Source organism: Nymphalis io, chromosome 28 (genome assembly GCF_905147045.1).
Source record: "Nymphalis io chromosome 28, ilAglIoxx1.1, whole genome shotgun sequence".
NCBI lineage: Eukaryota > Metazoa > Arthropoda > Insecta > Lepidoptera > Nymphalidae > Nymphalis > Nymphalis io.
In genome coordinates, this window is record NC_065915.1 from 435,521 (window position 1) to 460,033 (window position 24,513).

Below are 24,513 nucleotides of genomic sequence, written 5' to 3' on the forward strand. Positions count from 1 at the left end.
TATATGCCCCGGGATGGCAAATGACTCTACTCCACCTGATGGTAAGTGGTAGTAGAGTCCAAACGCGACGACGGCCAGTACAGTCGGGAAGAATGTTCTGTACTAGCCGTCCCCGCCTTGCCGGCCCGCAAGATGCCTCTTCACGCCTCGTTTGAAGGAACCCGGGTTGTAAGAGGAGGGGAACACGTGAGCTGGTAAGGAATTCCATTTTTTGGTAGTGCGACAAAGAAAGGAGTTGTTTAACAGTAGAATTGTAATTTAACACCGGACCGCGCCTTGTCTCGGTTAACACTGATTTAACAGACGACTTCTTAATACCCACGCCAGTCTGTATGCCAACGACACATGCTTGATAGTTTTGAAACAGTTGCAGTAGCCTCAATAAAAAAGAAAAAAAAAAAAGCAGGAAACAAAATAAAAAATAAACAAAATAAAAATATGCATTCTTTATTTGATGCAAGTCTTGTAAACATTATGTAAAATTATAATACATAATTAAATACATTATTGTAAAAAAATATCCCAGTGTTAGCAACTAGCTGCCAATTAAAATTAATACTTAGTTTTAGGACAACACATACAACAATATATTTTTTTTGGTATTGTATATATCTATTTATAATGTACCACATTTTTTTTTTTCAAGTACAAATAAAGTACTTAAGTGTAAAAAACATTTTAAATCAACAAGCTCTTAGAAGACAACGCCCTCGCAAACACTTCCCGGCCACTTATTGTCCAATTGCAAATTATAAATATTTTATTAATAAATTAAAGTACACTCTATTGTTTTACAAATATACGGCGACAAGTTAAGGTGGAGATTGTGATTGGTACCAAATGACCCACAGCTGGGCTCCGTCCTCCCCTCCATTTAGAGAAGGAGAAGGTCTAGAGCTCCTCCACTACGCTTCTATAGTGCATAGTGTAAAGATCTGTTGGATTGTACGCAATTTTGGGGAAGAGGCCATCAATTATTTACTTTTAGGAGATAAGCAAATGGACAGCTTTATTGTAAGTGCAAGAGGCAGTGCAAGAAGTACAATCCAGTCCTTAACCTGCAAGGCACTGCCAATTAATAATATCCCTTGTTCCTATTATATCACAGTAAGATAAAAATTACATATTAGTTTTTCAGTCAAATCATATATTTTAAAACACATTATGTGAACAAACAAACAATTTACATTTTAAAATCCTACGGGTGAGCCCTGTTACCACTTTTGAGCAGACAGGTAAATTATTTTCTTTTTTCTATCACATATGTATAAGAATGAAGAAGTGGCACGACCATCGACCGTGCTACCACACACTCCATGTTAATTTGCCACCATATAAATCATGGCATTAAATTATATTATCACGATTGAGAAACATGTATATATTAAGTAAAAAAATTTGAATATATTTTTGTATTATGTTATATAATGTATAAGACATATATGTATATTATCTAATATATATTTTGCTTTTTACATAAATATATGTCACTATCAGCATAGCACTTATGCACTTTTTAAATAAAACCGACCATTAAATAAATAATGACCATTTGACAAATGTTTAAAGTGAAGTGTAAATTTAAATTATTTATAAAACATAATTAGTTAAAATAACAGTTAAGTTAGTAAATAACATACAACTATTGTTAAAAAAATGCTAAGATTATAAGAACAATCTTATTTCTAATAATTCTACTTAGACCTCGAACCAATGCCATCGTTTCATTCTGTAAACAATCTTTCTTTCCTTTATTTCTGATAACTATGTTTATTTCATAAACCGGCTGTTCCACGCGACTTTATCCTTAACAGTCTTTACGTATGTCTCAGACTAATTCTCTGTCAAAATTCATCATAATCGGTGCAGTGCTGACTTGCCTTGCCTTGCCTTGACTTGACATAGCCATGATGACTTTGTTTATTTGAAAAAATATGTCCGCTTTCTGGCAACCTGATGTTATGCTGCGAATACTGCCCCATAAATAACCGTTAGAAAAGATAAGCATCCCTCACATTGACCGTGCGCCCCTGACCTTGGAAACTAAGATGTCCCTGAAGCTGAGTTGAGTTGAACACGCTAATCTAAGTATCGACCATCGATTTGAAAAATAATATTTAATATAAAATAATTAAAACATTGTTTACAGAACGAGACGCGTTCTAACATAATGTCTAAACGATTACGTCCCAAGGAATTATCAAATAACTCACATTGTATATTTTGTTTACGTTGACATATTGACAGCACTTGAATATACAGTAACAGCCTGTGAATGTCCCACTGCTGGGCTAAGGCCTCCTCTCCCTTTTTTGATAAGGTTCGGATCTTATTCCACCACGCTGCTCCAATGCGGATTGGTGGAATACACATGTGGCAGTGAAATTCGACACATGCATGTTTCCTCACGATGTTTTCCTTCACCGTCAAGCACGAGATGAATTATAATAACAAATTAAGCACATGAAAATTCAGTGGTGCTTGCCCGGGTTTGAACCCACGTTCATCGGTTAAGATTCACGCGTTCTTACCACTGGGCCATCTCGGCTTTTTTAAGTACTATTAGAACGACACAACACTAGCGATATAATCGACCAATGTCATGTTTGATAAACAAACACTATTATAACCTCATTAAGTGATCCATTACCATTGCCATAATAATATGTTCGTTTCCAACGAAATGTTTACACCTCTAAGTTCAGAAAGGACATCCTTCCTATGGAAGGTAATAAGATCCGCAGATATTTTTAACCTTGCCCGTTATTAAATATAAGTCTCATTAATAATATGCATATACAAATATAGTATATTAATCGATAAATTGCATAGATTAAAAAAAAAACCCGTAGAGTTGGTATTCGTTGATTTTTGAATAAAGAATACCAGTTCGTTTTATAAGCAAATACTTCCGTCACGTGTTAATAGTTATACGCTTTAATTTTATTATTCCTTACGATAACTACAGATACGAATTTGATTCGTCCAGAAAATATGAACTTGAACTTACCGCGCTGAGGCATTTTAATTAGAGCAGCGATTTTTAGAGTTGAAAACACCCGAAAAATTGCCAACCTAAAAACCTAACCTAAAAATTGCCAAAAGACTGGAATCATCCATGTCTTTCGGGAAACCGAAAGACTGCAAGCTGACATGGAACGGTAGTGGGCGAGGAGGATGCCCGGAGAAACGAACAGAGATAGACATCTTCCAGAAGGATCGGTTGCGGGACGTCGCCCAGCCACCGCTGGGACACACCGCACTGATAACAATCGTCTACTAGAGGGATATATGATATCGAAGTGCTGCCAATAGCCGGTCTATTGTCTAAGAACCCTAGACCTCACTAGTATCTATATTAAAGCATCGCAACTCGTCGGGACTCGCGTCGGCCCCGGCGGCCCCGGCGGCCCCGGCGGCCCCGGCGGCCGACGTCACCGCACACGAAACGGACCGACGGTCCGGACGACACGAAAATTCAAATTCACAACTGAGATTTTAGACGAAAAAATGTGTCATACTATAGCGACCGGTCCGTAAATATACGTATATTATATATATTCCGACTACGCATAGAACTCCTTACGGTTACACAGAATGACGCACCCGGCGACAGCCCTCCAGCAGGCCGGCGCTTTCTTCCAAAATGTCGTCCCGCTCCACAGGCAGCCCGCAGGCGCCGCTCACAGGATGTTGCAGCAGCGGCAGTAGCGCGGGCGCGGCCGGGCGGCGGCGGGCGGCGTGGCGGGCGCGAAGTACGCGTGCACGCGCACGCGCGGCAGGTGGCTCTGCGGGGGGGGGGGGGTGAAGGCTTGGCGCTGGCGGGGCGTATTGACGGGGTGCGCGAGGGGCGCGCCGTACTCACTCTGAGTTTCCGGATGGCGTTCCTGGTGACCATCTGGCAGTCGTACAGCTCGATGAGCTGCAGGTTGTGGCACGAGATCAGGTGCTCGAGCGCGCCGTCCGTCACCAGCGGACAGTTGTCGAGACCTGCGCGTTCCTTATATGTTATACTTTGACAATATGCTCCTTTTTTATATACGGAGAGAAGCACGAAATTATGAAAAGCAGGTAAAATCAGGACAGGACGAATTTACAAAAATTGCTATATTTTATGCTGGCACTCATAAGTTATTCGGTAAGAACAATCTCTCTCTCTCTCTCCACAGAAAACGATCGTGTATATGTACATACACACAATACATGTATGTACATATACAATATATATATGTGCCGTCAGCACATCGCCTTTTTAGTTGTACTCCATATTTGGCATGACGAAATCATAACAATTTATTATTAGATTATTACATTACATTAATCAATCAGTCAGTACAGGGTACTCAAACAATTGTGACGTGTCGTAAATAAATATATATTATTCCTTCGGTCTTTGAGTATTGGCTAGCCTCATACCTGGATCCGTCTCTCAATATTATATGCCTCAGTATCTCAAGATAGCCTACACGCTAAATATACATACACGGATACACGAGTCACGACAGTCAGTCGGTCGGGCACTCACCGAGGACGGAGAGATGCTCGGCGGCGCAGGGCGACAGCGACAGCTGCTTGATGCCGTAGTCCGTGATCAGCTCGCAGTGCGACAGCGTCTGACACAGACACACACATACACGTTACACTGGCTTTATAATTATATATCCAGTGACTGTCAATACTGAAAACACTGCTAGGCAAGGCAAGCAAGGAATTGAACCAACTGATGGTAGGAGGTCAGCACTTGTTGATAGTACCATCTGGTACTAGAAACCAGACTTGGGAAAAATATAATCAGATTAAGAATTATGATTACAATATGTGATCATTAATCAAAGTTATAGATTAATGCAAGTAGACAAAAAAGTAAAATCATTAATCACCAAATACTCGGTATAGATTTGGTAATTAATGATTTTATTAATCTGTAATCGTAATCAAGATCACGAAGACAACAAAGAAAGCTCCACTGGACAAGTATGCATAGTAACAAATTTATATAATGCGTTATCACCAGTTTCTCCAGCCGCGGACAGCCCATCGCGAGGTGCACGAGCGTCGCGTCCGTGATCAGCACGCACTCCTCCAGGTCCATCCGCTCCAGCATCCGACAGCTCTGCGAACGAGACACGAGACCTTAGCACAGCGAGCGGCCGCAGCGGCGAGCGGCTCGGGGCGCCACCGACCCGCGCGAGCGCCTGGAAGCCGGCGTCCGTGAGCTGCGCGCACTGCGCCAGCTCCAGCGTGGCCAGCTCGGGGCAGCGCGCCGCCAGCGCCGCCAGCGCGCCGTCCGTGAGCCGCGCGCAGCCCGACGCGCACAGCCGCCGCAGCGCGCCGCCCAGCCGGCACAGCGACTCGTCCGACAGGCTCTGCGGGGGCGACCGGTTACTCTTCTATATAAGTTGTAGCGACGAAAGGGTTATCTTGAGTGTCTGTCTTAGCACTTTGGAGCCTCCTCGGTTTGCTAAAACCAGAATCCAGAAGCCGTTTAACTACGCTGGTCAAATCTGTCGCTGATGAATTATGAATTTTTGACCGAAATCAAGACTGAGTAGGTAACCTCACGGCGGCCGACGACATCGAGCCCGGCCCCGACCGATAGTGGGATAGGCTCCTCTTCCAGACAAAGTTGTGGGAAGAGAGTACAGTCTTTAGCCCGACACCGGGGGACACCTGGCAGATAATAACACTGCCAACACTTCCGCTACACACGGTAACACGGAACTCAGTAATACCGAGGGGCGCGTCACTCACGTCACAGCCCTGCACGTTGAGCACCTCCAGGTCCGGGCAGTACGTCGCCAGGCAGGACACCGCCTTGTCGTTCACGTTTTTACATCCTGTGAACGCAAACCATACATAGAGTAACGGCACCGTGGTGACCCAGTGAATTGACAAAATTTACTTAGATAGGAACCACATCGTGAGTAAACACACACACTTCCCTATCACACCAGATATTTGTATCTACTTTTTTTTACCCCCTTTCAATTCAAAGCGGTCTGAACCGGTTTAAAGTTGGCATTGCTTACATTCAACTCAATCGTGACTCGCAAAACACACAAAGCCGTTGGCCTTACCCCTAACCTCTATCCATTCTTATCAAATGTCCGTCCCATTGTATAATAAGAGTGTCTCTTTTACGGCACAAGTGTGCGCGCGCTATCAATGTCCACCGACATGACGTCATCATGGTTACCTCTGCATATAAAACTCTTCAACTTGGGACAGCCCCTCGCGAGCGCCTCCACTCCATTCTCGGTGATCGACTGACACCATGACACGTTCACGTGTGTTAAGAGCTGCAATAGAATATTTAATAGTTCCGTATATAAATAATGAAGCCGAGATGGCCTAGTGGTGAGAACGCGTGAATCTTAACCGACGATCGTGGGTTCAAACCCGGGCAAGCACCGCTGAATTTTCATGTTCATAATTTGTGTTTATAATTCATCTCGTGCTTGACGGTGAAGGAAAACATCGTGAGGAAACCTGCTATTCATTGAAATTCAGCCACATGTGTATTCTACCAATCCGCATTGGAGCAGCGTGGTGGAATAAGCTCCAAACCTTCTCCTCTAAAGGGAGAGGAGGCCTTAGCCCAGCAGTGGGACATTAACAGCCTGTTACTGTTACTGTATATAAATAATAATTATTTATATTGTATAATAGTATAATATAAACAGCACATTCCCATGGCAGGGGTCAAGATATAAAAACAACTTTGGCCTTGAATTGATTCAATTAATAACCTGTGGTATTCATTATGGAATCAAAATGGCGTTTAGAATGTCGTCGAAGTTGGTATCGAAACGGAAATCAAATTAAAGTGTTTATATGTAGTTAAGTGAAATAGTCTTTTATTAAAAGTTATTAGTACATATGTTTATATACATGATAAAAGGGCTTGAAGTTAGTTTCATATATTTAATTGTCTATGATTATTAAATGTATGCTACTGAGTGTCCCGGTACAATCTTCATATCAAATTTAATCTCGTTAATGATGATCCAAAAGTGTGTCTAAGAGCCTACTTGAGTAAAGAATATTTTGATTTCGATAAATATAACCTTGTTTCATCTATATATAATATTATAATAATAATAACAAAAATATCCTGGGACATTTTTCACACACGGCCATCTGATCCCAAATTAAGCTTGTACAAAACTCGTGCTATGGAAACCTGACAACTAATATACTACATATACTACTTTTCTTTTGTAAATACATACTTATATAGATAATTACACCCAGACTCAGGTCGAACAGACATGTTCATGCACACAAATGTATGTCCCGGGTGGGAATCGAACCCACAACCTTCAGCGTGAAAGGCAAGTATCTACCAACCACGCCAACCGGCTCGTCATATTCAAGTACATTTGAGTAATAATCTCATAAAATAAATATTTGTGTTTTACAACAAATATATCATGAAAATTATTATACACTGGCAACACTTTTTAAAAGTAAAGCCACCATCGTTTCTACATAGATTACACCCACAGCGATATTTCTCTAAAACCATTGTCTATGGTCGAAGGCGACCACTGACCACCCGATGGTGTATTAAATAATAACGTCACTCACCGGACATCCGTCCGACAGCGCCTTCAGAGATATGTCCGTGATACTCGGGCAGGAGTCGAGGTTTATTCTGTAAACAATAACACTCGTATTAACTGTGATGTACTATTCGTGGCATTATCATGTAATTGTGATACGACACAATGTTATCATATTTCTTTCTATATTATTTACGTAAGTAAACTATATTTTTTTTATAGAATAGGAAGGCGGACGAGCATATGGGCCACCTGATAGTAAGTGGTCAACAAACGCCCTTAGACATTGGTATTGTAAGAAATGTCAACCATCGCTTACATATCCAATGCGCCACCAACCTTGGGAACTAAGATTTTATGTCCCTTGTGCCTGTAATTACACTGGCTCACTCACCCTTCAAACCGGAACACAACAATATCGAGTACCGCTGTTTTGCGGTATAATATCTGATGAGTGGGTGGTACCTACCCAGACGAGCTTGCACAAAGAGAGTACAGCTAAACAATATTTAGAATTACGAATGATTCTTTTATAATCTATCTAAAATATAAATACGTGAAGCACCCCACTTCGTACCCCTTTTGACACCAATTGCGTCGTCGTAATTGGCCTCTTCTAATGAATATCAAGTGATAAAGGAGGAGCACACACAGTATAGAATAGAGAGGATGTGCATATTCTGGTGAAGTCGGATGGGTAACAAATTTAAACGAGAAAGAAATTGTGAAACATGGTCATATTTGACTAATCCATATATATAAATTATTAAATATTAATGAATAAAAGTATTTTGAAGTGTCTCAGTTTTATTGAATTGGTCTTCGGTTAATGCTACAAAGCTTGCTTCAGCATAATTAAGAATATTAAGAAGTAGATCTGTGTGAGCATTATTGAAAAGAAAATGTTGACGACAACACAAAGACCTCAAACACAAACACTTTCCTGCTGATGTCATTCATATGGTCCAGCTAAGAATATTATCACAAAAAAACACCAGATTTTTAACATGATCACAATAAGGGATGAAAATATTGTCAAACATTATGGATGACAAGGAAGACCAGTCGACTTTTGATATTTGTTTCCGGCTGCCAACAATGATGGCTTGAAATCAGCTAGGGTTGACATTAAGTCCTAAAGATTCACTCCACTCAAGAAAGATATTGTGGTCGTTATTCCATAGCTGCCAAAATTATAATAAATTCTATTCAGACATTCATATTTTATATTTGAAAAAATCAATGCTTTTTAAAGTAAAATATGATTTGACATTATTCTAATTTAATTTAGTTAATTCCAATTAATTGTATTTTATATATATGTATATTAAACCGTTGTTTTTTAATTTGATTTTTTTTTCTCCTAGATTATATTCCAATATTGTTCAAATTAACATTTAACTAATTTCAATTCAAATTATTATAAGTACTTAGTACGATAAATTTCAAATTTAATTCAATTTAATTAAACATACATTATTTATTGTTATCATAATATGTTATTTATTAACGATTAGAAAATGTAATTAATGTAATATATTGGTCACTTAGTTAATTCACAAAATTGATAAAAAACATGCTGTAATTACCAATAATTAAAAGTGCAATTAATCTTGCTTAGCCTAAATTATATATTGGCTGTTGTATTATTATAACTTTTGTTGGTAATTCTATATAAAATAAATAAATAAGGTAAAAATATAATGTAGCAATTTATATATGATTGTACGAACACATCTTAATATTCAATCTTTTAGTTTGTCATAAATTTGCAATTGTAGTCATATTCTTACTCGCCTTTTAATATATGATTAAAAAAGATATATATTTATGTATAAATTATTTATTTACTGCACTTTTATTGGTCTTATTTAATGCTACAGTGTTTTAGCTATGTGATTTAATTTATGTTTTGTCTATGATATTATATGATTATGTTGCTTAAATAAGCCGGCATCTATCCACGCTGTTGGATATAGTTAATACTGTAAATGAGCGAGCGTACCACTAATTTTTTTTTTTAATCTTTTCTATCAAACTCAGGTTAAACAAGAGGAAACTAAATATTTCCAATTCAAATGATATATTCTCATGGTTGGAATTCTTGGAATGCCTACCTATATAAATACCTCTCATCGAGCACATCCTAAAATTAATCTGTAGCAATTACATTAATTTACTGGTGGTAGGGCTTTGTGCAAGCTCGTCTGGGTAGGTACCACCCACTCATCAGATATTCTACCGCAAAACAGAAATACTTTATATTGTTGTGTTCCAGTTTGAAGGGTGAGTGAGCCAGTGTAATTACAGACACAAGGGACATAAAATCTTAGTTCCCAAGGTTGGTGGCGCATTGGCTATAAGCGATGGTTGACATTTCTTACAATGCCAATGTCTAAGGGCGTTTGGTGACCACTTACCATCAGGTAGCCCATATGCCCGTCCACCTTCCTATTCTATAAAAAAAAAAAATTACGCTAAAGTAAGGAATGAGTATGTCAGGGGATTGTTCAAGGTAACACCAATTGTTGTAAAACTGAAGGAATGTCGCTGGTACTACCATCCTGAGACGTGACGATGACCATCCCATCAAGAAAGCCTTAAATACCCCGGACCGACCGCGGGGAAGAGGGCGACCACCCGCAACCTGGTGGTCAAACATGCAAAAAGAGGCCCAGAAAGAGAATCTGAGTACACAGACAAGCCAGAACAGAGCTCTCTGGAGCAGATGTACAAGCAGACCCGACCCCAGCTGAACTGGGAAGAGGGTTTGGACAAAGAAGAAGAGGAATGAGAAAAGAGAGAAAAATGAGAGTCATGTTGAGGTAAAGCTTCGAGACTATCAATTAAGTGGTTGACATTTGATTCCCTGGTAGAATAGAGAAAAATAGAGAAAAACTGCTATATGCATTACAAACAGTTCTTGATGAATATACCTCTGTTTATAATACAAAAAACATTATTCCAATCAACTTTTACTCGTTTCAGGTTTCCAATGACGTCATCACAGTTCAAGGGCAAAGTCGTTTATCTATCTCTACTCCTGTCATTGGGATAGACTACAGACTAAGAATTTAAAAATAGAAAAACAAAAATATGTGCAGCGCAAAAGGCCTATCGCTCACTAGCGATGTCGGATGGTGATCGTGGTGGGGGATGCGGTGTGGTGTGTGGTAACAGAGAGCGCATCGAATACCGACGGCACGGAACCAGCGTACTTTTGTAGCTTGCTGCACTTCCGGCCGAGCGCCTGGCATGACACGTCCGTCAGTTTCTTGCACTTGTTCAGGTTCAGGTCTTCGATGTTCGGGCACGACTGGAATTGCAAAAAAATATCGTCTTGAATACCAACTATTATTGCTTAACGCTCCCTTTAAAAATGTGTATGCATCTGTTTTATTAATAGAGCCGAGATTTAGTTGAGGCTTAGTTAGAACAAGTGTATCTTTTAAGAGAGATAATAAGGAATTACACGTGCTTAGTTGGTGTTTATAAATAATCTCGTCCTCAACCATGAAACACATCGTGAAAAAAGCGTTTGTATAGAATGAAAAATGTACCTTAGACTAGTGTAGTGGAATACGCTACAAGCCTTCCCAGAAAGAGAGGAGGACTTAGTCCAGCAGTGAGACATATACCCATTGTTACTTTTATTACTAGTTTTTCCTTTAAAATCGCATATTTTATATTCCTTCTTATATTAATGTCTTTATAACGATCGTTTCAACTGTCTAATCGTGATAATATGTTGAGAAAAAATTATGGACACGATACACGTTGTACGCAACACGGGTGATCGTTATGCGCATGCTCAGTACACGATAACCTAGTGTTCGATACGTTTTGTGTGAAAGCATCCATTCAAGATGATTTAAATATTATATATTTATATTAAATAGTTTAACGAGTTAATTTGCATTAATTTCATCATAATGTAGCAAAACAAGAGCATCGAATTAGTACGTATATTTTGGATGATGAGATGAGCCGGTTGACGTGGTTGATAGATACTTGCCTTTCACGCCGAAGGTTGTGGGTTCGATTCTCACCCAGGACAGACATTTGTGTGCATGAACATGTCTGTTCGTCCTGAGTCTGGGTGTAATTATTTATATAAGCATGTATTTACAAAAGAAAAGTAGTATATATAGCATATCAGTTGTCTGGTTTCCATAGTACAAGTTTTGCTTAGTTTGTTATTTTTTGAAGCTCATAATTTATTTTAGATTAGTTCAGTTATTATGACAACGTATAACCGGGAGATGTGCCAACCTGCGCTAGAGTCTTGATGGAGCCGTCGGCGATGCTCTCGCAGCCGCGCAGCGACAGCTGGCGCAGGAACCCGCCGCAGCGGTGAGAGATGTTCTCTATCACCGGACCCTGACAGACGCGATCAAAGATACGTTTACATCGTGAGGAACCCACACATGCATATTCATTATCCACCAACGCGCAATGGAGCAGCGTATTGGATAAGCTACAAGCTTCCTTTTCAAGAGTTTAACTTTTTAAAAGGGCTATTGGACTGCACTGGGGCATTAGCAGGCTGTTACTGGGATAATAATTTATACAGTGATAATATCCTCCTGACGTATCTCAAGGAAGACTAGACACCTCAATACGACAACAGTCCAAAGGGTCAGAATCGAACTTGTGGTTTTCACATCACTACGTGGCTCGTTAACAACGCGACAACGCTTTTCATTTTTACTTTGAGTATCAGTAAGTGTTTTTTATAGTATAGGAAGGCGGACGAGCATATGGGCCACCTGATGGTAAGTGGTCACCAACACCCATAGACATTGGCATTGTAAGAAATGTTAACCATCGCTTACATCACCAACGCGCCACCAACCTTGGGAACTAAGATGTTATGTCCCTTGTGCCTGTAATTACACTGGCTCACTCACTCTTCAAACCGGAACACAACAATACCGAGTACTGCTGTTTTGCGGTAGAATATCTGATGAGTGGGTGGTACCTACCCAGACGAGCTTGCACAAAGATCTACCACCAGTATTGTTATGTGTTTATATTAAATAATAAATGAATGTACATAATGAACTTCAAGAAAATTGAAGCAAATACCTCGACGTCCCTCTGAAAGTCGAACAGGTCTATCCGCTGCCAGTTGGAGCCGTCCAGCGCGAGGATGTTCCATAGTTTTGACACCTTCGATAAAATACATTAACATACGACATCGATATCGAAAGGGTTACAATTAACATAACTCAATCATATCGGTATAAATATTTGGAACACATTAGAAGATTTATCTTCGAATTTTCATTAAACAGCTGGAGACCTGATTGAGAAATAAATAGTTATCAGCGTATCTCTAGCGGCGAGACGTTCTATGGGCTGATCCAACCGCAGGGCGAGACACAAACAAACAACTTCGACGTTGAGTTGACGCGGTATCGTCGGTCGAGATCTTGAATAATTGCATGGATCCGAGAACATGTAGCGTTTCGAATGTCGGCGAAGATGTTATCGGACTTTGCAAGTTAAATTAAAGTTTATATAAGTAGTTCAGTGAAATAGTGCTGTGTTACTTATTTATACATTAAATACAGTAGAAACATTAAAAAAAACGAGTAACAAAAAATGAAAATGTATTTTATCTGTATGAATACGCTAATCTCCGAAACTATTGAATTGATTTTCTTGACGTTTTAACAGGTAGGTCGAGCACATCTTGGAGCAAATTTAGCTTTTGAATCATTAAAAATAACTATCGTCATTTAAAGATAACTTAAAAATTCGTCTTCTACGCGTATATTAAAGCAGTAGAAACCGCGAGTCTGCACATAGAATACATTTATCAAAAAGTTAGCTAGTATAGATATATTAATCAAGAACTGTTTTTAGTGCATAACATATCAGAATTATCAAATCGCATGGAATATGTAAATGTATGGTTTGTTTTTTTTTTTTTTTATAGAATAGGAAGGCGGACGAGCATATGGGCCACCTGATGGTAAGTGGTCACCAACGCTCTTAGACATTGGCATTGTAAGAAATGTCAACCATCGCTTACATGTCCAATGCGCCACCAACCTTGGGAACTAAGATTTTATGTCCCTTGTGCCTGTAATTACACTGGCTCACTCACCCTTCAAACCGGAACACAACAATATCAAGTATTGCTGTTTTGCGGTAGAATATCTGATGAGTGGGTGGTACCTACCCAGACGAGCTTGCACAAAGCCCTACCACCAGTAAATCTTCAGTTTATCTAAACATATGGGTACATAGTTTATTTATGTGTGTAGGACTCACCTGAGCGCATCTGCATAGCGAAACGACGTCCAAGTAAGATAGGATCCTCAGCAGTAATTCCTTGGGCAGCTTCTTGTTTATGTGGTTTTCGTCGTCGCTCGAAAATCGAGCAATCTGTAACAACAATAGTTATCATTTCACCGTACCGTAACAGCCTGTAAATGTCCCACTGCTGGGCTAAAGGCCTCCTCTCCTCTTTTTGAGGAAAAGGTTTGGAGCTTATTCCACCACGCTGCTCCAATGCGGGTTGGTAGAATTCACATGTGGCAGAATTTCAGTGAAATTAGACACATGCAGGTTTCCTCACGATGTTTTCCTTCACCGTAAAGCACGAGATGAATTATAATCACAAATTAAGCACATGAAAATTCAGAGGTGCTTGCCCGGGTTTAAACCCACGATCATCGGTTAAGATTCACCACTGGGCCATCTCGGCTTTTTATAACACCTATAATTTAGGAAACACTTGATTTGTATAACGTCGTTTAAAGACTCAATTGTATTTATTAGTGTACTTCTTGTTGGCGTTGATATTATAATAAATAAATAAGATCATGTTTATATATATTTAATTATATACATTAATTTGTTGAAATTTTTATTATAGTATATACATATATTACATTTTTGTGGTTCGTTATATTACAATTATCCGATATGCGAGCTTTAGATTTATAATATATATATATATATATATATATATATATATATTTTAAAAAAACTTTTACATCATTGACATAGTGCCTCTTATTGAACCTTTCTTAGTGTGGCTCTACATTATATGACATTTAAGGGTTACTCTAGGCACTCCTCAGTATAGATTTTACTAGTCAAATTAATACTGAGGCAGCTAGACATGAGAACAGTTCATTTTTTGTTACTTCATGATACATTTTATTTATTTTTTTGGAAAGAGAACCAGATATTTTGAAAATATGAAATAGAAACTTTACAATGAACAAGAGCCGCTGGTCACAAAAATTAATGGTCAGTTGTAGAATGCCACCATCAAAATGAATATCGAGCGATAGGTAATAAAAAATATATAAAGCAACACAGTGTAAATACTCGAGTCTACTGCAGAGTACACAGTGTAAATACTAGAGTTTTGTTCTACCATGCTTATCTATTGCAAGTCGGTGAACACCTGTTACAGAATATCTTCAATACATGCCGATTTCCTCACCATGTTTTTCCTTCACCGTTGAGCATGCGATAAATTATACACACTAGCTAAGCTTTGACTGACATGTTCTATCAAATAGATACAATATTATGTAAATATAGATCAATACATAATGATAGAAAATAAAGTTATGATGTAAACTAACCGGGCATGTCAAATATTCTTTTTTTTTACTATATTTAAACAACTAATCACAATTGAATTAACAAGTTAAGCTAAACTCTATTGCCTTCATTTCAATAGTGTTATTGGACATTAAGTTATATTCATATTGAAATTCTATGTAAGTATAAAAACTGAATGCTCGCATATTATATATTGTACAAGTGCTCAAGTAATTATTGATAATTAACATCAATTACCACTTATAACAAATAATTAATCCTTTTTGTGAGTGCATGGGAATTTATTTCCTCTATTTTTTTTAAATATAACAATAGCGTTAAGATAACGAAATTTAGCATTTCGCCTACATAACGGTATCTAAACGTTACGGAGTTTATTGAACTCAGGTCATTACACTTACGACAAAACATAAATTATACCTAATTAATTAATGCGATAAGTATCGCTTATTATAAAACGAAAAACATTAGAATAGCGCATAAAAATAACAATTGTTATAAATAATGATGTTCAAAAATAGATTCGACTTGTTTAACACGGCGGTCTATATATATTTGGAAATTTGTGTCCTATACGGCAATTAATGGTTAATAGATGAAATTTAAAATGCACTAGAGAACAAAGGAATCGCACCGTCTGTACATACGATGTCAGCTGTTTTTGAACATATCATATGAAAACACAAACAAAGTGCTGTAGTAAGGATCGATGGCTCACCTCAAATTTATTCCTTCCGGAATAAGTCATACTCGGGAACGGTGTCACCTTAGCCACAGTGTTGAATTTTATTCACACTCTAATTCTAAATTTTAAGCACTAGCAAAATATCGCACAAACAAAAATGGAGGACTTTTTGATTTTTCGCCGACTGACTAGGTGCGCGGTATAAGTACTTCGCTGTTGCACTTGCATTGCGTTCTGAAATTTTATCGTCTAACACGCCTCTCGTTATATTTTATCTGTCCAAAAATGTTTTAATTCATCGCCGTTTTATTTATTTTTTAATATGATGTAGTTTCAGTATTTTTGATGAATGTTTTTATAATTCTTTAATATATTCGTAAAACTTCTAAAGCTTCTAAATAAAATTTCAGAACAGATGAACATTTTTGTTTTGATATTATGACAATTACGTATTCACAGATTATATTTAAGATACGTTTCAAACGTAGACAGAGAAACAAATAGACCAAGAGGCCGTGAAACCAACCGCGATTGAGACAGAGATAGTTTGTTAATGTTGCGTATAATGTTGCCCTGCATTCCCTGTTTTGGGAGATAAATAATTTTCAGGATTTAATTAAAACAAAATAAGTTTATTAAATTTTACTTTTTAATATTTATTATACTTTTTTTTAATTAAAATATTTTTTTGGTTTCCAACTACACCCAAAAACTGTTGCATTGTTTGTTTTTGTTTCCGTTATCAGTAGTACTTCAGCATCTTTATATGGTACTGGATTAGCATTCTCCTCAGAAGTTGAAATCTAAAACACTCAATTAAATTATTACTAAAGAATGATTGCCACATAAATTTCTATGTTAACCTCTTGACTCGGAATCTAATAATATTATAAATTCATGAAGAATGTTAAATAATGTTGTCGTTAGGAAATTATAAAAAAGGACGAATAAATTAAAATAACATATTTACATATAACGTTTACATTGTCTACAAGTCGATGTTTTTTATTGAAAATCGGGAATATTTTTTTAGCTGACGCTGGCAGCACTTACATGATAAATAATTATAGGTTATGAATGAAAAAAACTGGAATTTCCTATTATCTTCAAGATTTTAATGCAATACAAGGTTCCGTCATGCTATTGCATAAATAAACATCACTGAGAAATTATATTTAGGGACAAAATAGTCGTACTTACGCGTAAAAACACACGCCGGCAATTTTCTTCTTGCTATCACTTTAACATGAAATAATACGACAATGCACCATTGTATAACCTTCGGTATGATTTAAGGATTGTTTCTCGGCCTTTTCACTGGATAAGAGTCGTTTTTTAACATAAAAGTAAGCGAAAATTGAACAAAAAACACAATGAACGCACCAACTGTCAAGTTTTGTTTCGCTACTCAAGTAGCGAAACAAACACCAAAACTGGGTACGCGATAAGGGACAAAAGATTTGATAATTCTATCTCTGTCTAAACCATTTGTAACGTAATTTTCGTTCTCTTTCTTGTGTAAGTGAGAAGGAAATCGTCATTGCGTCTATTAGTTTCTCTGTCTACGGTTTAAAATGAAAAGTAAATAAGGTACGCATAATATTACAGTAATACACACATAGCTACTATTCGGGAAATTATTGTTCTTTTTACATGTATAATATAATTATAAATTTATTGCCTTGTTGGTGTAGTGGTTACATGTAAGGCCGCAGACCTGCAGATCCTAGGCTCAAATCCCAGGTCAGGGCAATAAATTGTTCATTGAGTTTTTCTGTCGAAAATTCTCAGTAGCAACCCGGAATCTGGAAGTTGGACGTGTGTACACTCCCGTGCCTCGGAAAGCACGTAAAGCCGTTGGTCCTGCGCCTGAACTCTTCCCGGTCTTGTCGGATTGCCGAATAAAAAGTGCACCTATTTTTGCGCACACACTTGTGCACTATAATATGTTCTGGGCAGTTGGATAATCTCTCTTGAGATTGCCCACTGTGACCAAAATCGGTCTGAAGGACATTATTATTAATTATTCGGGGAGGTGAATATGAACATAATCTTTCCATTAAGACGGCAATAACTTTACTTGTCAACGATTTGTGTGCTGTATTACAAGCATCTCTTTAATTTTAGATATTTTTTTATTAAATACTAAACGATGCATTTCTAGGAAAAACAAGGTCATTTATAAAAACAAAGTCCGTAAAATTAATTTTTAAGAAACAGTTTCCTGATATTCGAGAATGAGTAAGATTTATTACAATCTTACGTTTAATACAACATAAACAAAAATAAGCCATAGTGATATTTTAAATGTTGTAAAATAACATTAATTACTTATTATTGGTTACATCTTAATTTTAGAAGGAAATAAAATAACAAATACTTTTCTATGATTATTATTTAATTCAGACTTTAATGATTACTTAAACACATATAACAAACACGGTCACATAAGTACCTTATATTCTTCGTACTAAATATATTTTGGATTATATTATTATTCTAAATATATGTTTGTAAGTGAGTTTTGAGTTAAATAATACTTTCTAATACCCCCAAAAATATCAATCTAAAAATATATAATCTATATAAAAATTAATAAAAAAAAACACCACCTCGGAACCACTGCTTAATTTATGCTTATAATTAATTTCGTGCCCAGCGATGAAATAAAACAACTTGTCCAATATTATATTCCTTATGTATATAATGAGGTAATTTCGTGTTCATGTCACGTACAACGTGTAGACGATAATACAAAAAACATATCTAATATTTTAAACGACACTAACTAAATCTAAAAGAACTCACAAAGAGCATTCGCGCGTAAATAACTGTTAAGAAAAGTAGGAAGTTAATCAGTGCACAGATAACGCAAACATTACAACGGACACTGCACGCCGCGCGTTACATTACGCGATACAGTCTCGTCGATTCACAATAATATCAGAATAACTTCAGTACATACTTATACGAATATTCGCCAACGTGTCATGCGCTCGTACATGCGAATGTAATGTAGGTAATGTAAGGTTATAAGTTAATATTTCGTTACATTACAGGCATATGCTCTCGATGAGTATTTTCATTAACGTAATTTCTAATTGTAAAGGAGTTTATAAAAACAAGAACAATTCCACCTCGGAGAGGGCAAAATAGAATGTTCAAGTTTAATAATATTTTTTAAGCCAGCATTAGTTCTTAACAAAAGGATCCGCTATGGGATTTTCGATACTTTCAAATGGATAGTGAGGATGAGTTTGCCAAAACGACGGAAAAGTGTATCTTGTTTTACTGTCGAACCGATTTATCATCGCGATTTCTTCAGAAGTCAATTCGAAGTCGAATATATTTATATTTTCCTCCAAACGCTTGTGTTTCGTGGTTTTTGGTATCGGTATAATGTTCCTGTCCACCTGGTAAACAAAAGTTCTGATTAGTTCTAGTGATACACATACTAAAATGTCATCTCGTCACATATGTATACGTATTTATAAAATATTTAAATTATCATTTATCACAAGTTATTTGATGATAAAATTACAAAATTTCATTATTCAAGATAAAATAGAAATAGTGAGTCAACAACAAAGCGCTGTAATTTTCTCAAAACTCAGAATACAGACAATTAGTCTAGTGATGGGTTTCACAGATTATATTTAAATGTCATAAAATAATAAAATATGATACAGCTCCCATTAGCTCACCATAATTATATTGAAGTATAGTAAACTAAAAACTTGAGTAGATTTAATCTTTAGCAACACAGGCCAATAAATTGGTGGAAGATAAATCATTTTTACAAAGCAAATGGTTTTGATTTTTCCATTAACATGAAGCATACTTACTAGCCATCTCAGAACGACCTGCGGTGTGGTTTTCTTATACTTATTTGCTATTTCCATCAGCACCGGGTTATCGAGCTTAGGTCCAGGGAACTGCATGCCGTACCTCATAACTAGTGAACCGAAAGGACTAAATCCCATGACTACGATGTCCTGTGATTGGGCGTAATCGACGAGTTCTTTTTGGATTATTTGTGGATGAATCTGGAAAAATATGTATTCGTGAAAATCAAACAATTGGGTATTTATTTAAAAAAAACATATCACCAACTCCAATAAAATGCATATAAAGTAGGAAAGAATATGAAAACCAGCTAGACAAATGCTCATGACTAGAGGTGACACACACGAGACAAATGAACAAAGAGTAAACACGCTGCAACGACCACAAGGAAGTGGGGTAAGGGGAGGTTAGTCTTTTCTTAGAGGGATTTACTTAAAAAGCTGGATACGGATCTCATATCATGCACAAGATCCGAGATTTTTTTGTTTGTTTGTTTTTTTTAAATGTATTATTAAAGGTACAATGATAGATGAGCAAATGGCCTAACTGTCGGTAAGTGGTCACAGACCATAGAATTTGCAATCTAAGAATTAAAATTCATTATACCATACCTCAATCTGTATTACAACAGGCTTGATACTTCCTTCTTGTAACACCCGTTGCAGCTGTTCCTTATTAAAGTTTGAAACTCCGATGGACTTAGCGAGACCCAGGCGCTGAACGTCCTCCATACCGCGCCAGGTCTCCATATAGTCCACGTCAGAGTGAGTGTAGTCATCCTGAGAAATGTTTGCGTGAGTATAATTGTATTGAATACATCCGTTATCGACATAATAGTTACGTTATATCACATTTATGTTTTTTAAAAACATCTAAATCGAGGAATTTGTAAAGTATATAAGAATGCAAATTATAAATAGTTACTGTACAAATCATGAATCGCAATTTCGATCATCTGAGCGAGAAATAAATCAGCTTTTGTTGCCGGAGGAGGCAACAAAAAACGCAATTACATCTTTTATAATTATTATATTTAAATATACACACTTAAATGTTTAATGAAGAAAAATTTATTAAAAACTGATAAACCGGTGTACGCTGCCCTAAGGCGTCTTCTCCGTTTAATAAGTTGTATTACAAGAAAATAATTGAAAAATAACTGACGTTAAGTGCAATCGGCCAGTGCATTAAGTAAAGATCTACATAGTTCAGCTCCATCTTCTGAAGCGTTTCTTGTAGAGCCTTCATCACTTGCTCCCTCTTGTGTTGAGTGTTCCAAAGCTGAAAATTAAATAAAATTTAACAACAGCATTTGAATTCTTATCGTAACTGGTAAAGTAAAATTTAAAAAAAATAAGTCAATTTAATCTGTGTCTGTTGTGTCTTGTCATAAATTCTATTGTATTGTTGTAGTGTAGCTATGAGTGAAGTAGTACGGTTTTTTTATAGAATAGAAAGGCGGACTAGCATATGGGCCACCTGATGGTAAGTGGTCACCAACGCCATTAGACATTGGCATTGTAAGAAATGTCAAGCATCGCTTACATAGCCAATGCACCACCAACCTTGGGAACTAAGATTTTATGTCCCTTGTGCCTTTAATTACACTGTCACACTCACCCTTCAAACCGGAACACAACAATACCAAGTACTGCAGTTTTGCAGAAGAATATCTGATGAGTGGGTAGTACTAGCCGAGCTTGCACAAAGCCCTAGCACCAGTAGGTGAAGCATTACCGATATAAATATACGTGTAAGATACACGAAGGTTATATTTAAATGTGGTTATATTTATATTTAAATGAAATGTTTTAAGTCTTTTTTTACTGTAGAATAAATGTAATACTTTAGTGGTTAAAAAGATGTCTTCTCTTTGGACGACTCCTTCTTTGATTTTCATCCTGACTGCCTCTCCGATTTCCCCCTCCGTTTCATACACTGACGCTGTATCAAAGTGTCTGTAGCCAATATCGATGGCCTCAAGGATCACATTTCTCAGCTGCTTGTTTTGTGACTTCGTCATACCATGCTGATGAAACAATAATTTGTTATTACATTATGTGAAAGAAAGCACGTTTATTTAATTTAAACTTTTATTTAAATTTAAGTTATAGGGGACGGGGAAGGCCGAAGAAAATTTGGATGGATTGCGTAAGAAAAGATATGTGTATGAAAGAGGTGAGTGCTGAGATGACGAATGGCCCCACTAGTGAGATGAGGGCAGTAAGAAGAGAAAGAAAGCACGTTTATTATTTACGTCACCTAATATCGAGTATAAAGCCACTCACCTCATCAAATCCAAGAAACGTTCCCAAGGCGATAGCCGGTATGTCCCGCCCATTATTCAATTTGTATTTCGGCACACTAGCGAATGCCGCAGACATCTGTTGAAAACAAATAATAATAAATATGCAGTGTTATATATGATTTTTGGTTTTATAAGTGACATCAAATTATCAAATATTCATTATGTACATTTCTGACTATGTAATTTCTGATGGCTCTATTGGTCTTGATATTTGCACCTTTTCCGCTCCTAATGTCTATCCTGAGGGAATCTCCTATAAGATCGCTCCTAGGCTTCAAATTTAGAATAGGGGTAGATCGGTACTGTGATAACCCAGAATAATAATAAAGGACTTTTCAAGAGGCGAATCAATCAAACAAAGGCTGGAAACGCATTTGCAGTTCCCCTGTTTCAACAAATGTCCATCACATGGGCGGCAGTAATCACATAACATCAGGTTAAGGTAAAACAATAAATCGATAATGTTGCATCTCGTCTTTATAAAGCTGTCACAAAAAATGTTGCGCGCGCGGTTCAATGACCCGACCCTACTTGATTAGCGTCACCCTTACATAATATGTATATACGGATAAACTTCACAACAACACATATTTTGTGTAAAAGACAATTTACAAAACAATTATAATGTTTAATCCATTATATTATTGTTTATCAAACATTTACATACACACTTGCATGACTGCCTGACCGATTCCTCAAGGGAAGCTATCTGGCTGAACAGCATGTATTGTAGTGAAAAAATTCAAATTCGTGAGTCCACCTGCATCTCACCCGTCTCTGTCACAATAGGATTTGGCTCCCTGGACATCTCGAGTCTCGAAGAGCCGGGATTTTTGCCAGATTTAATAGTTTTCGTGACCCGGTACTTTTAAATCAAGACTCGAGATGACTCGAGACGCTTCATGTTCGTCAAAATCGCAAATCGAGAGGCGAGATCGTACTGGGTACCACGCCACAGGACAATCTTTTGGACAGCAGATATATATATATATATATATTATAATTGGTAAACATACAGTAAATACCACATACATTATACAACAATTAACTCGTTCACACACCAATCAAGGTTCCACTTAAAAGTAATTCATCAATGGCAGTAAACAAGTAAATTATAATATATATAATAAAAAATGACTAAATTGACAAATGCACGCTAACTTTCTTTTTAATTGTATTGAGCGTACAATACAATTAAAAAGAAAGTTAGAAAAGAGCCGAGGTGGCCCAGTGGTAAGAACGCGTGAATCTTAACCGATGATCGTGGGTTCAAGCCCGGGCAAGCACCACTGACTTTTCATGTGCTTAATTTGTAATTATAATTCATCTCGTGCTTTACGGTGAAGGAAAACATCGTGAGGAAACCTGCATGTGCCTAATTTCACTGAAATTCTGCCACATATGTATTCCACCAACCCGCACTGGAGCAGCGTGGTGGAATAAGCTCCAAACCTTCTCCTCAAAAAAAAAAAAAAAAAAGGGAGAGGAGGCCTTAGCCCAGCAGTGGGACATTTACAGGCTGTTACTGTTACTGAGCGTACAATAAAATACATTTTTTTAATAATTTCTACAGTAGTATAATTTTATTTTATTTTATTTAGTTTTCCGTTGTATGAAGTAACGGCTTTATAAGTTTAATTAAACACTGAATTATCTGTTTCTGCCATCACTGTTGGCATTCAACATTGCTTAACTCATAACCCCGTCCCCCTTGTGCTATTAGTCTATTGTATTTGTTTATTCTCGTGTTGTATACTAGCTAATACTTCCGGCTTCGTACGGGTACATAAAAAAAAATATATTTTGGATATGATGTGCATAACATCTGTTCTTTCTGAGCGTCTACGTTGGAGGAGTAACTGTGACAAATTTCAAGCTAATCGGACGGATAGTTTAGTAGATCTCATAATGAGTGGTAGGTGTATATATACTTACGTATTAATTGTCACTATGTTAACCTTATCAAGTATATCGGAATGAGACCACAGACAATTTAGTACTTTTAAAGTTTTGACATATTCCTAATACCCCTAAACAACATTTACAGAATTTACATTTACAGAAAGAATTAAACCAATTGTCTTACAAGTTTCAGCAACATGAATTAATAAGAAGTAATGGTATATTTGTTAATAATATAATAACTAACCTTATAAGAGCGTCTTCATAGTATGAAACTAATAAACTTCAACACCTGCGATGCTTATTTTTGTAAACAACACACACACTATCGCCGTCACGGTCGCGGCTGCTCTGCACGATGTCGTGTAACAGGGAACAAAACCCGTTTTTTTATCGGCAGTCGCTTGGTCTTCACTGGTATCACGTTGAATACGAAAATCAATACTATCCGTTCTTGACTTATTTTGCCTTTCATATTATTTGAAATTTCATATTGAAATTAATATTTTAGTAAGCTAGATGACACGCGTAAATTATCATAGTAAATGTCTATTTTAATGAACCGGCATGGTCTAGTTTTTGTTAGAATATGAGATATTTAACCGAAGATTGCA

General features: G+C 37.0%; 2 protein-coding genes across 5 annotated transcripts in view; both read right to left on the reverse strand.

Moving 5' to 3' along the window:
* LOC126779294 (aldo-keto reductase AKR2E4-like) overlaps positions 1-24,513 on the reverse strand; it is a 66,062-nt gene that overhangs the window by 34,290 nt on the left and 7,259 nt on the right. The window contains exons 1-7 of one of the 4 annotated variants that reach the window (XM_050503287.1): positions 24,147-24,291; positions 21,978-22,073; positions 21,536-21,718; positions 20,854-20,970; positions 20,301-20,468; positions 19,689-19,889; positions 18,292-19,256 (exon numbers count right to left, since the gene is read on the reverse strand). In XM_050503287.1, the coding sequence (XP_050359244.1) occupies positions 19,035-19,256; positions 19,689-19,889; positions 20,301-20,468; positions 20,854-20,970; positions 21,536-21,718; positions 21,978-22,073 (987 nt within the window). In that variant the 5' untranslated portion in view covers positions 24,147-24,291 and the 3' untranslated portion in view covers positions 18,292-19,034. Of the gene's footprint in view, positions 1-18,290; positions 19,257-19,688; positions 19,890-20,300; positions 20,469-20,853; positions 20,971-21,535; positions 21,719-21,977; positions 22,074-24,146; positions 24,292-24,513 lie in introns of those variants that run through there. The other 3 variants (XR_007670281.1, XM_050503288.1, XM_050503286.1) reach the window with 3 other exon arrangements.
* LOC126779289 (F-box/LRR-repeat protein 20) lies at positions 432-16,077 on the reverse strand. The gene is made up of 13 exons (XM_050503278.1): positions 15,877-16,077; positions 13,848-13,961; positions 12,654-12,737; positions 11,838-11,945; positions 10,784-10,881; positions 7,591-7,657; positions 6,197-6,299; positions 5,752-5,837; positions 5,184-5,366; positions 5,012-5,113; positions 4,526-4,613; positions 3,866-3,990; positions 432-3,788 (listed from the first exon to the last, which is right to left on the reverse strand). The coding sequence occupies exons 1-13, from the start codon at positions 15,904-15,906 to the stop codon at positions 3,684-3,686; spliced, it is 1,293 nt and encodes a 430-aa protein (XP_050359235.1). The 5' UTR covers positions 15,907-16,077; the 3' UTR covers positions 432-3,683.